The sequence below is a fragment of the Castor canadensis genome, chromosome 6 (genome assembly GCF_047511655.1).
Source record: "Castor canadensis chromosome 6, mCasCan1.hap1v2, whole genome shotgun sequence".
Taxonomy (NCBI): domain Eukaryota; kingdom Metazoa; phylum Chordata; class Mammalia; order Rodentia; family Castoridae; genus Castor; species Castor canadensis.
The window spans coordinates 2,376,813-2,390,767 of NC_133391.1; the positions used below are offsets into that span (position 1 = coordinate 2,376,813).

Consider the following 13,955-nt stretch of genomic DNA (forward strand, 5'->3'; position numbering starts at 1 on the left):
CAAACCTCAGTCCTCCCGATCTCAGCCTCCCAAGTAGCTGGGATTACAGGCGTGAGCACCAGTGCCAGGCAACACCTATTCAAAGCCACTTTTTCTCAGTCTGGGATGAACTTGAACAAACTTAGAATTCCTAAAACAGAGACAGAGTGGAGGATGAGCCCATGGAGGCCGATTGCATCTTGAGTTCTCCTCACGCCGCAGCTCCAGAGGGAGTCCCATTTGGCACTTTGGGCACTATGTCACCGTATGCACCACAGTGAGACTTAAAAAGCTAGGCTTTTAGAGCTGGAGTGGTGGCCTATGCCTGTAATCCCAGCTACTTGGGAGGTGGAGGTCGGAAGATTGAGGTCCAAGGTGGGCCCCAGCAGAAAGCAGAGACCCTATCTGAAGCACAAAGTAAAGCAAAAGGGATTGGGGTGTGGTTCAAGTGGTAGAGTCCAGGTCTAGCAAGGGCAAGGACCTGAGTTCAAATCCCAGTACCGCCAAAAAAAAATAAAACAGGTAGAATTTTTCTGTAACCACAATGTGGTTGAACCACTAGATCCATTGTGACCAGTGTTAATCAGTGTGAGATTATTGCTGTTTAAAATGGCTGAATCAGGACCAGCGTCGTCTGGGACAGATCCGGTGTCTTTGACCTGACCTGGGGTCAGTCGCTTCAGCGCCATCATGGCTTCCTTCCTGCCACAGGTACCGCCTGGCCGGCCTGCCCAGCGAGCACCAGCAGAAGAACATCACCAGCCCAGAGGTGAACTACTGCCTGGTGACGGACCTCATCATCTGGACGCAGTACGAAATCCAGGTGGCCGCCTACAACGGGGCGGGCCTGGGCGTCTTCAGCAGGGCGGTGGCTGAGTACACCTTGCAAGGAGGTGAGTTTACTTTCTAGGTCTGTGGGAGCCGGGGCAGGGTGAGGGGGGCGGCAAAGTTTGATTGGAGCGTGTTAGAAATCAAAACAGAGAAGGCCGGGCATGGTGGCTCACGCCTGTAATCCCAGCTACTCAGGAGACAGAGATCAGGAGGATCGAGGTTCAAAGCCAGCCTGGAGAAATAGTTCATGAGACCCTGTCTTGAAAAAGCCCATCACAAAAAAAGGCTGGTGGAGTGGCTCAAGGTGAAGGCCCTGAGTTCAAATCCTAGTAAGGAAGGGAGGGAGGGAAGGAAGAAGGAAGGAAAGAGGGAGGGAGGGAGGGAGGGAAGGAGGAAGGGAGGAAGTCAGGCTCCCCTGGCCTGAGGAAATTTCCAGTGTGATTTAACAAAAGTCAAGATGGCGCTGTGCCCTGAGGGACGGTCAGAGGGTCCCCCGGCTGCCTGAATCAGGCCTCATGGTTTTTAAGTTCAGAACTTTCCTGAAGGTCTGTGGCTTTTGGCATGTCCCTGGCACTGACTCCTCCCGGCTTCCTGGAGGATTCGCTGGGAGACCTTGTCCCCTCGAAGGTCACAGTTGGTCAGAGCATTTGTAAACACCCACATTTGTCCCAAATCCTCGGCGGGAAGCAATTGTCCCCGAAGTCTCAAATCCTTTCCGCCCCAATCCCTCTGCTTGTGGGGCGCGGTTTCATTCGCTTGGGTTTTGACCTTTATCAAATGACAACTTCCCCCCTAAATCATGGCCGGAGCCTAATGTGCCTTGATATGACACGCTGTTATCATCACCCTATTGACTGGCTGTCCATTGTCATCCCTGACTCCATAAATCCTCCTTGTAAATTAAGAGCAGTGCCCGACAGACGTGACATTGCAGGCCAGCCAGGAAGGACCATCCGCTGAGAGTGACCTTTGGTGACTCCTCGGGACAGGACAGGAACACAGCTGAAACCTGCACAATTGGCGCTGGCTCTACTTCGTCTGCTTAATGAAACCGCAGAGTGACTAATCGATGGATTGTGGGCGCTGAGCCCTCGCGGGCAGAGGGAAGCAGGCCTGGGCCTGGCAGGGGACAGAGGCTTTGGCGTTTGGGGTTTTTATTCACGTGGTGGCAGCTGGAGACACGGGAAGCGATAATCTGGCTATGGCAGCTGGTGGCGAGAAGGGGCGTGTTGTCCTTTCAAACAGTTCACGCGTGTCCCCTTGGTGTGCCCGTGACAATGCTGCAACCGAGTTGGCCAGCCCGTCCCTGCAGAGCCGGGCTGGACGTGCACACCGGGCGCTTTGCCGGCTAGAATTCAGTCAGTGCCAAATGACATGGCCCAAAATGGCAGAGCCAATGCCTGTCCTCAGCCTTCAGAGGCAAGACCACCGTCCTCGGGGCGGTGTCAGCCAGACCTCAGGAGATTTTGGCATGATTGGGGTGGACTGGGGCGCCAGGGCACAGGGTCCCCTTGGAGATGGCAGCACGAGCCTCTCCCAGGTCACCCAGGCCTGACCGCCTGACCCCTGAGCCTCGGTGCGTCACCTGTGACAGGCTGGTGTCCGGCTGATTGCTTAGAGGGTGTGGCAAGAAAAGGTGACAGTACACGGGGACAGGCTGTGGAACAGGCTGGGTACAGATGCCCGCACAGGGTGGCCCCCCGTGTGTTTGTCCACTGTGACCACAGCTAGCTCTTTGACCGTGTCTGCGGTGGCTGTCGCACGGAAAGGGATTTGGAGTTCTTCTCTCTGCTGCTAGAACAAGAGTGGTGTGAGAGCCAATTGTGCCCCCAGAGCTGTGGGATGGGCGACACCAGGCCAGAGGAGACGCCTGACCCGTGGCCGGCCCTGGGCCTACAGGCAGCCCCGAGCTAAGGCTGACTGACGATTAGAAAACCAGGGCAGGGACAAGGACAGAAGCCAGCCACGTTCCTCACTTGTCCACAGGTCAAGGCTCCCAGTCAGGACCCCCAGGACATGGTGGGGCCTCCCTGTCATCGCAGCTACTCGGGGAGGAGGACATAAGGGAGGCGAGCTCACGCAGTGGAGCGCCTGCCTAGCAAGTGTGAGACTCTGGGTTCAATCCCGAGATGCCCTGAATATAACACGAACACCAAAGGCACCTGCAGAGGGCCGTGCTGGGCACTCTGGGGAGAGGCCACAAGGAGGAGTGACCACAGCTGTCTCTGCTGCTTTTGAGTGGTGTCCAGGTGCTGGAAACAAATCCCAATGACAGTGCCTTAAAGAAAATAGAGATGTGTTTTCATTTTTCTCACATCAGAAGAGTGGGCAGTGAGCAGGTGGTGCTGTAGTGGTCCCTCTGAGGTCCTCAGAGAATCAGGACCCTTTTGCTTTGCTGTCTTAAGTATTTGCCTCATGGTCACAAACTGGCTACTGCAATGCTGGCTATCACATCCACATTCCAAAAAACAAGATAGAGGAAGGAGGCCAGGGGTGTGCTTTATGGCCGCATATGCTGCCTTTTAGGATCTTTCTAGAGACTCAGGTACAAATCTTCCTTGCAATTCGTGGAATTTTCTCTGTGCAGGAGAGGCTGGAAAGTGGTCCTGCAGCTGGCTGCATTCTGTCTGTTGTTTGGAGAGGGGGACAGACGCTGGCAGGGCCATCAGTTTCTGCTCATTTCTAAGGTGACTTGCTGAGGGGTCACAGCGGGGGGCTGTAGGACAGCCCGCCTAAGCCTACCTCCTGGGGAGTGCCTGGAGCTGAGCTCCCTGCCGCAGCGCCCCGGTGGAAGTGCTGAGCGCGTGGCTTATCTGGAACCGGGCGGGGGCTTGGCACAGCCATGACACGGGGCTCCTCGCTCCCACGCACGTTTAGTCTCGGACGTGCTGCCCAAGGACGCAGCAGGTTCTCTGGGCCCTGGTGCCACACGGTGTGACACCGCGCTGTGACGGAATCTCGGGCCCTCCGCTCGCCAGCACGCACCTGGGTCCTCTCGTCCTGTGTTGCTGTGACAGATCACAGGACAGATGGGGGTGACGCGTGTCCACCTCGGCCGTGCGGGGACCGCCTGGTGCACGCGATCTAATTCAGACTTTCCCTGTCCCCTCCATCCTCCATTCCCTCCCCGTTGTCTTGTCCTCGGTGCCACCTGATAGATTTCGTGAGCGGGGTCTCCCCGACCTCTGCTGCCCGGGGCTCTTTGAACGGGACACATGAACCTCCAAGGGGAAGTGGCGCACGGCCACGGTGTTGGCCAAGTGAACTTTGCACAGGGTGGCAGGAAACTTGGGTCTGTCACAGGAGCTGTGACCTGAGACCCCCGCACGCTCCGAGCTGCCATCATGGTGCCATCCTGACGTCACCACAAGGCAAAGGACAGTCACTTAGATTTTGCTCGAGAATTTCATGGTGCTCCCAGAAAATTGATAGGCTTTTGGTTTCAAAAGTGGAAAAAGAAAAAAACTATAAAGAGGAGGTTTTGCAAACTAAACGCCAAATGTAATTAGAAGCATTTTCCTTACTGCCAATGTCGACGTCAGCAACTTCAGATGGTGTAAGAGAGGGAAGGGACGAGGGACACAGAGCACCACCAGCCTGTGTGATGGGGACTCAGTGTTCAACACACACAGTTAGTGTCCAAAACCATTCAAATAAAAATAAAAACCGCAGAGCCAGGCGCAGTGGCTCACGCCTGTAATCCCAGCTACTCAGGAGGCAGAGGTCAGGAGGATGGAGGCTTGAAGCCAGCCCAGGCAAATAGTTCTCGAGACCCTCTCTCAAAAAAAACCAACACAAAAAAGGGCTGGCGGAGTGGCTCAACGTGTAGGCCCTGAGTTCAAACCCCAGTACTAAAATAATAATAATAATAATAAAATAAAACTCACAGGGAGAAACAGTGCAGACATAACGTTCCCAGCTGAGCCTGTACAGAACAACAGATTATAGCGACACCCCAGAAGAAAAACAAAAAGTGCCATAGAGCAGCAAACGGCTTCCGTCCATTCCGTAAGGCCTCGGTAAAGACGCAGGTGCTGATTTTTCTAGAAGAAACCCCGGGGCAGATTAGCCTATGAATCATCTTTTTTTCTGAGTGCATCCAGGTCCTACGTTGTTCTTCTGCCTTGATTTTTTGTCACTTTTCTTCCAGTAGCAGGTATGTTTGCGTTTGCCTGATTTATTCTGGTTTCAGACCCTTACCTCATAATGAAAGGACTATTTCACCTTTAAAAAGAAACGGGGAGAAAACATTTGGCTATCCACACTCGTAAGACATTACGAACAGCCTCTGGCTCTTCACCTGGGCTGTGAAGGGTGCTCTGAAGTAAGGATTACAAGCGAGCGCTTCCTCGTGCCTCGTTCCTGTCTCCTTTGGGAAATCCTCAGTGTGGCGTAAATGGCAGTGAACTGGAAAGGAGAGACCTCCTCTCCCTGTGGAGGCTCGGGGCGCTGTTGGAGATTGCAATTTTGCCTGGGTGTGCTGTGACTCACGCCTGTAATCCCAGCTACTCGGGAAGTAGAGGTCGGGAGGATCACGGTTTGAGGCCAGTGGGGAAAGTGGGGGAGGGGTTTCATGAGACTCCATCTCAAAGAATGGGTAGGCGTGGTGACTTGCACCTGTCCTCCCAGCTGCGCAGGAAAGCACAAATAGGAGGATTGGGGTCGGAGCCAGCATGACCATAAAGCGAGCGCCTATCTCAAAACCAACCAAAGCAAAAAGGAGTGGCTCAGCTGGTGGAGCGCCTGCCTAGCAAGGGCAAGGTCCTGAGTTCAAACCCCAGCGCCGTCTTATTTTAGAGCGTGTAGAGAGTTGATGGAAAGGTATTACGGAATTCCACAAGCAGTGACTGGAGCTGTGAAATCCTGCAGCAGAGTCACAAGGAATGAGGTGAACGCTTCGGTCTCACAGGATGGGGCCAGGTCAGTGAGCTTTCCGCTACTGTGACAAAATACCTGGGACGATCAACGCAAAAGAGGAAAGGTTATTTGGTGCATGGTCTGAGAGGTTTCTGTCCGTGGCATTTGGCTCTGTTGCTTCTCATGGTAGCTTGGAAGCTGAGGGGGAGAGAGAGAGAGAGAGAGAGAGAGAGGAGAGAGAAGGCACACTCCCCAAGGACCCACTCCCTGCAGCAATCTATCAATGGATTAACCTATCAGTGAGATCAGAGCCCTTGAGATTTAATCATGTCCCCAAAGCCACCCCCTACACCCCGCTTTGGGGACCAAGCCTTGCACATGTGAGCTTCAGAGCCAAACTGGGACTGTGGGTTTTAAGACAAAAGGGCAGATCACATTTTAGTCTTTCTCCACTGGCTCCTAACTTTTTTCCCTTTTCCCCCTCCTCCTCGTCTTTCCCCTATCTTTCGGCAGACGCTTTTCCTTGGGTTTTTTTTGCTGGTTTCCTTTGCTGTATCACAAGATACCCTGAAACCACAGGTTTCTGTTGTGGGGCTCAGACTCCAAGTGGGGCTGCGTGGGGTTTCCTTGTGCCTGCGGCCAGCACCCAGGAGGCACGAGGCACAAGAGAGGTGGAAGGTGGCGGGGGACTGTCCATGGCAGCACCTGCACGTGGCCTGTGTGGTGGCTTCAGGGACCTTTTTCTTCCCACATGACCACACAGGCACCCCAAAAATATGACCAATTTTTCCAGCCTCCATTGAAAAAACTTTTCTCTATACTTTCATCAAAAACCAATTGATAGATGTGCGAGAGGTTTCTAGACCCGCTCTGCGTCATTGATCAACGTCCATCCTCTCCTGTGTCCCCAGCAAGGTGAAGTGCTACTTTATGAGATCAGATTTGCCGGAGAGCCCACAGGCGAGGAGCCAGGGCACCAGTGGATGTCACCTCTCCGCGGAAAGTGTCACAGTGTGGCAGCGTGTTTAAAAGCGGCGTTGAAGGTGCCACCACTTACATGCAGTAACCAGCCGTTCAGCGTTCGGTACCATAGGCCCTGACCGACTCCCTGTCCACCACCCCTAGCATGGTGGAGTGCAGACGCCTCGTCCCACCCGTGTCCTCAGCCCTCCACCGCGGCCGCCTGGGCACCGCTGAGCCCGCTCGGCCCGCGATTGCCTTCGATGGGGTAGAGATGGATGCAGAGATTCGTGTCCAAGTGTCTCCTCCCCATGGTGTAGCGGCTCAGAGTCCCCTGTGTCGTTGGTGCATGTGGGACGTCTGTTCCCTTTCACTGCCGATGCTGTTCCACCCTGGGATGTGGTGCAGCTTCCCCATCTGCCAGTTGAGGACTTTTGGGGTGTTTGCAAATTTGGGGAAACAGGTGATTGCAGCTGCCATAAGCATTACACACAGCTTAGTGCAAACTCCAGCTCTCGCTCTCTCTCCCCCTCCCTCCCTCCCTCCCTCCCTCCGTCTGTCTCTGTCTCTCTGTCCCCGCGCCCGCACACTGTCACCTGTGCTATGAGGCCCAGGTGAGACCATTTCTTGCACGTCCAGTTTGCCCAGGCCGTCGCTGAGCGCTGACTCGGCTGAGCGGTGAGCGAGGCATCTGCTCTCGTGTGGCGGTGGCCCGGGTGACTTCCTGACCACAGCTCTGTGCCAGGCCTTCAATGTGCGGGAGTGTACACGGTTTCCCAAAACCACCTCGGTTCTTCTGCAAGCCTGGCTCCTCAGCTAAGTCTCAGCAGGCTTTTGAACCCCAGAGACCACGCTCCCTGGAGGCAGCTCGAGGAGCCGTTCTTGATGTCTGTCTGTCTGTCTGTCTGATTTCCTTCCTTGGAGGGTCTGTGTCGCGGTGTTCGGGTTACAGCTACTGCGTGTTCTTACCACTCCCTCCCAGGCACCGGCTTTAAATGCATCTTTCTAACAGTTTACGGCAGGCATTTGGAGTAGAATTGATTTTTGGATTTTCCCAACCTCCCTTACTTCTGGGAGGTTTGGAACTTTCTGCAGAGTCAACCACATTGTCTGCAAATGGTAAGCCCAGTGTCAGTGGCTCACGCCTGTAATCCCAGCTGCTCAGGAGGCAGAGATCAGGAGGATCGGGGTTCAAAGCCAGCCCTAGCAGACCGTTCTCGAGAAAACCCATCCCACAAAAAGGGCTGGTGGAGCAGCTCAAGTGGTGAGCGCCTGCCCGGCAAGAGTGAGGCCCTGAGTTCAAATCCCAGCACCACCAAAAACAAAAAAAAGCAATTCAGGGCTGGGGATGGAGCTCAGTGGCAGGGCACTTGTCCAGCATGTGTGAGGACCTGGGTTCCTTCCCAAAAAAAGCCAGTGCAGAGGGCAGGTAACCACAGGGCGGGACGTTCTAAATGACGGGCTAATTGAAAAGGAATGAGGAGACGTCTTATTCACCATCCATCTTGACCCCCAGCAAAGGCTGTGGCCCAGTGCGGTTTTCTGCCTCTGCCATGCAGTGCGCTGCGCTGTCCTGCAGGAGTGACAAGTGGCCCGGTCTCCTGCTGTGCTCTGCCACCGTTACTTCCAGAACACTCAGCGCCTTCTGCCCTCAGCCACGGTGCCGGTGGCTGGAAGTGGCACTGAGGGTTTCTCTCTGTCTCCCCCGCCCCTCTGCCTCCTGCTGTCGCCGATGCCTGGACTCAGTGCCCACTGCACCCCCACAGAACGTGCAGGCGGAAGCTGTGGACTCCACGACCATCCAGTTCGTGTGGCGGCCACCACCCCAGCAGTTTGTCAACGGTGTCAACCAGGGCTACAAGGTACGTCCGTCCGCGGCCCCTGGGTGGCTCTGGTGGGCAGACCTCAGAGCCGTGGGACAGACAGGCCACCCCCTTAGGCGTCTTCACCTTGGGGGGTGGTCACCATTTATCTTGTCACTAGCTGTGACAAGAACTCAGAAACTCAAAGGGTCAGTTAGCAAGAGGGTGGCTGCGACACAGAGGAGCTCAGAGGACGGGCTCTGACCAGCTCTGTGTGGCTTGATTGAAGCCAAGCATGTCCAAGCCATGTCCTCCTGGCAGGGCGTCCCCTCAGGGCCACACGCAGGGAGGCACACGAGGGAAACGCCCACTGTCCCCCTTTGCAGAGTTCTGCAAACCTGGGGGCCCAAGTCGCATTAAACACAGCCTTGGTTTCCTTGGCCCGTGGGCTTGGAAATGACTTCCAAACGGGTCACTTTCCCCTTGAGCATCTCCTCCAGGCTGGACGAGAGCGTCGGCCCCCAGTGTGCGCACGGCACGGGGACCAGGCTCTAGAAGTCCCCACCGTGCACAGCTCATGTGGTGCACAGGACACGTCCACTGACCTCAGGTGGCCTTCACAGAGGCCTTCTTCCGTCTTTGCTCAAATCCATGCCACCTTCAGCTTCAGAAAAGTTTCCTTTCCCAGAGACACGGCTTATTCTTTCTTTAATTTCCAACCTGGGCTCAAACTTCTACTAAAACACTTGCTTGTCTGCTATGAGCACAGTTGTCACTGGAAATTTGTCCTGCCTGGCCTTTCATCTCAGAGCCATCTAAGCCCACAGCTTTCCTGAGGGAGAGGGGCCTTCTGATCACCCGCAGGCTCCAGCCCTCTTGACGGCTCAGTTGTCATTCGGATTGGCGGGCGTGCACCCTGTGTCCCACGGCCGGCCGGCGTTCAGAGCTATTAATCCTGGAGATGTGTGGTGCCGAGGAAATTAAAATTCACACAGGTTCCTACTGTTGCCAGGATCTGGCAGGGACTTTCCCTGGAATGGTTGTCCGTAGTCTATTGCTTTAAAACGGTTCCAAATCTCCCAGAATCCTTTCCAGGAAACCAGTGTGGTGCAGACTTAAAATGCAGACTGTTCTGAATGAATCTTGGTGAGTCAGAGTGGGTGGCAATCTGGAGGAATGGCTGTGTTTCTCCTGGTACTGACTGTGTCAATAGGACGACGTCAGTGTGCCCCTTACTGCTAAAGGTAACGCGTGCCCCATGGCACACTGAGTGAGGAAGATCACAGCTTGAACAGGCGCAGCGGCTCACGCCTGTAATCCCAGCTACTCAGGAGGCAGAGATCAGGAGGATCCCAGTTTGAAGCCAGACCAGGCAAATAGTTCTTGAGACCCCTATCTTGAAAAAAACCTTCACAAAATAGGGCTGGTGGAGTGGCTCAAGGTGAAGGCCCTGAGTTCAAATCCCAGCACTGCAAAAGGGAAGATTACGGTTTGAGGAGTGAGGTAACAGCGGATTTCTTATCTGTGCGTGTAGGAAATGCACAGGCGTCTGTTCACACGCTCACGCACAGCCATCTGTGACATGTCCTTCAGCTCAGCCTTCTGACGTGACATTGTAAGACTTGAACCCGGGCACCTGTGCATTCATGGCGTGCCAAGCAAGTGAGTCGCACAGAGAAACGCGATTCCAAGGCGCCTTTTCACCCGTCCCTCGCAGCTCCTGGCGTGGCCGGCGGACGCTCCCGAGGCTGTCACCGTAGTGCCCATTGCTCCCGACTTCCACGGCGTCCACCGCGGGTCCATAACGAACCTGAGGAAGTTCACGGCCTACTTCACGTCCGTCCTGTGCTTTACCACGCCCGGGGACGGGCCGCCCAGCGCGCCCCAGCTCGTGCGCACCCTCGAGGACAGTGAGTACGCCCCGTGTCACTCCCCGATGCGCTGCTCACTCGCCCGGGCCAGGGTGGGCAGGGTCCCTGGAGGAGGGCCCTGGGCCCAGGAGGAAGCCTGGGCCAGAGGAAGTGACTCTGGGGACAGAGACAGAGGGACTGGCCTGCCTCGGGCCCCCGACCTCATTTGTCACCAGATTCCCAATTCTGGTCCCCGGCCCCTCCCGGCTCTCCCTCCTCCTGCGCCATCCCGGGGCGGTGCACCCGCCTCTCAGCCCAGAGATTTTGATTCGGTGGCCAGCTGATGTGACAGGGAGCCTTGACTGCTGACATTACCCACAGAGGTCACACACAAGGAGGCTGAGCACAGCTATTTGTCATTGGAAGAAATGGGGGGGTCCAAATGTTCCAAATGGGGAACCCAGGAAAAAGTGATGGAATGACAACGTAGTTAATACCTTGTAGTTCTTAAAAATGTTTTGAAGCTCAAAAAATTTGAGGAAAATGGTCATGACAAAATGTTAAGTGAAAAAAAAATGTCTCCAAAACTAGATGAGATCCAAATTTTACCAAAATATATTTGGATTTAGGACAAGTGTGGGGCTAACACTTCAACCCTGCCTACTTGGAAGCAGAGAGAGGAGGCTAGTAGTTTGAGGCTAGCCAAGGCCAAAAAAAAAAAAAAAGTAGTGAGGCCCCCATCTCAAAGAACAAGCTGGGTATGGTGGTGCATGCCTGTAACCCAGGTGCAGTTTGAGGCCAACCACAAAAAAAACACGTATGTACTGGTCTTGGGGATTTTTGTCTCTGAAGTATGATTACGGACACTTTTCTTCATACATTTGCTGTGTATTTTTCTGTCTTCTCTAATTGGTGTCGTGAGTGCACGCTCCCCTATGAGGGGAGGTACACCTCGGCTGTGTTTTTGAAGGCAGGCAGCCTCCCTGACTCCATCTTGGCTGGTTCTGGGAGGCTCTGTCTCCTGAGCTTAGCTCTGCTGGCCCCTGATCTTAGACTGAGCTCGACACTGCAGAGGCCAAAGCTATCCCGAAAACAAGCCTCACTTCCCCTTCTGCATCTCAGCCTGCTTCCTCTTCCTCCTCTCTCTTCCCTCTGCTCTCTGATTTGTGTTCAACTGAACGTTTTTTGTTTGTTTTTGTTTTTTGGTTATTTTGAGACAGGGTCTCACTCTGTAGCCCAGGCTGGGCTCAAAGTCGCAATCCTCCGGCCTCAGCCTCGTGAGTGCTGGGATTACAGGCGTGAACCACCAGGCTGGCTATTAACCGAATTTTATTCTGAGATAGTTATAGATCCCAGGCAGTTGTAGTTTGTAGTTTTAGGTTCTATACGGTTTATTGCACTTTGTGCTCAACATGGCATCCGTGGGCTCTTTGAGATTCCTGTCCTGTACCCCCTCCCCTCCTCCTCCTTTCTGATCTGCACAGCTTTGCCTATTTCTTTCCTCGTCTAGAGTTTCCAACATGGCGTCAGGGCCCCGCTCAGAGGGAAAGCCTTCGGCCTCGCGTGTGGGGTCGGATGAGTTTGCAGGAGTTCCTTTTTTCACTCTTCCCTTCACCTGTCGGGAGTTTCTGTCCTGAACAGATGTGGGGTTTGCCCGTGGGTTGATGGGGTTCCTTGGATCACACTGGTTGACAGGAAATGCCGAGCCACTGGGTGCCTGGGTGAACCTCACCCTTTGCCCGGTGGGTTCACTGAGCTGCTGAGTCTGGAGGGTTTTCGCGTGACAGCTTTGGTTTTTGTTGTTTTGAGACGGCGTCACTCTCCTCCTGTCTCCGGGTGTCTTTTCTGGTTCTGATGTCAGGACCGTATGGTGTGGTAAAGTGTGTTCGGGAGTTCTGTTTTCTAGAAGCCATTGTGCCAATCCTGTTTACGTGTCAGGTGGAATTTTCCAGTGAAGCTCTCTGGGCCTGGAGATTTCTGGGGTGGTTTTCATTTGTAAGTTCAATTTCCATAATGGCTAGAGGACTATTCTGATTGTCGATTTCATCTTGGTCGTGTCTTAGTACTGTGTATACTTTTCAAGGAATTGTACCTCTGAGAATTTGGATTTGTAAGTATAAAATTACCTGTAAAAATCCCCTATTATTTTTTGGTTTTGGGGTTTGTTTGTTTGTTTGTTTTTGCAGTACCGGGGCTTGAACTCAGGGCCTACACCTTGAGCCACTCTACCAGCCTTTTTTTGTGAAGGTTTTTTTGAGATAGGAACTCATGAACTATTTGCCTGGGCTGGCTTTGAACCACGCTCCTCCTGATCTCTGCATCCTGAGTAGCTGGGATTACAGGCGTGAGCCACTGTGCCCGGCTGGCCTTGTTATCTTTCTAATGACTGCAGGAGCAGTCCAGATGCTCTCTGTCTTATTCCCAATATTGGAGACCTGTGTCTTCTTTCTTTTGACCTTTGCCATTCTTCCAGACGATTCATCAACTTAATTGATTAAAAAGACATTTTTCTGCTGGTCTCAGTGTCATCAATTTCTGGTTTTTATAATTCCCTTCTCTCTGCTTGCTTTGGGGTTATTTTTTTCTCATTTCTTGAGATGGGCACTTAGATTACTGGCCTCATTGCCGAGGTAGGCGTCGAGTGCCCTGATTCTCCCTCTCGGCACTGCCTTAGCCGCCTCTCTCAGGCCTCACATGCCGGCATTCCCTTTCTCCCGGTTCTGAGTGTGTGTCTTTCTGTTGAGGTGCCCTCTCTGACCTATGGGTTCTTTACAGCTGTGCCACCTACTTGCCCCGGGTTGGGCTTTTTCCTGCTGTCATTCTGCCATCGGTTTCCAATCTGACTCCACACCTGTCTGATCTCAGTTCTTTGAAACTCCTTGGGGTTTAGTGACCCGGATGTGAACTATCTTGGTGACTGTTCAATGACTGATTAAAAAAAAAAAAAAAGTATTTTCCTGTGGTTTCAGCTTGTCACATATCAGTGTTAAATAGTCCTCATCAGAGAGAAGAAGTTGGAGTAATGTCATCTTTTTAGAATTTTCTAACCACCACTTTTTTCCATAGGCAGGGCTCCATTCATCCTATTAGGACACGGCGTTCTTGGAATGGAGACGGGGGTGACAGTGGGCTCTGAGCCCTGGGCAGGTGGCCTTGGCTCGGTTGCAGAGTTGGTGCCACCACCAGCCCCTCCCGCCTCTGGCCTTCTTCTCCAAAACCCCAAGGAAATTGGAAGTGGGTAAGGGAGCAGTAAAGAACGACAGGAAATAAATTGGAGCCTAGACAGCCCCAGCGCGGGAGGCTGGCGTACGTGAGCAGGAGTCCAGGGAGAGACACTGAGCGTAAAAGCAGCAAAAGGCTTTCTGTGCTACTCCATCAATCGGAAGACAGGAAGTCAGTTCAAAACCCGTCAGGATGTCTTTCTGGATGTTCATGACCGGGGAGGATGAGATGGTCCTGACAAGCCATCGGATTTTACCGTCTTCCTTGCAAGGACAGTGGCGTTTGTCAGTGTCTGAGCTCATCCAGGAAGACCTTTGCGGGTTTCACCCAGGCGAGCTACTTTCCAAGACCGCTAATTTTTTCTTTTTTTAAGTCAGAAGTTGTGTTAGAAGACTTTGTCCAAGGACCAGCTGGGAAGTAGGTATTGAATTCACTTGAGAATCTGCGGCCTGTG

The 13,955-nt window shown here is 53.5% G+C and overlaps 1 protein-coding gene across 2 annotated transcripts in view; it reads left to right on the forward strand.

Moving 5' to 3' along the window:
* Sdk1 (sidekick cell adhesion molecule 1) overlaps positions 1 to 13,955 on the forward strand; it is a 744,195-nt gene that overhangs the window by 590,261 nt on the left and 139,979 nt on the right. For both annotated transcript variants that reach the window (XM_074075462.1, XM_074075461.1), the window contains 3 exons: positions 691 to 872; positions 8,374 to 8,489; positions 10,147 to 10,339. In XM_074075462.1, the coding sequence (XP_073931563.1) occupies positions 691 to 872; positions 8,374 to 8,489; positions 10,147 to 10,339 (491 nt within the window). The remainder of the gene's footprint in view (positions 1 to 690; positions 873 to 8,373; positions 8,490 to 10,146; positions 10,340 to 13,955) is intronic.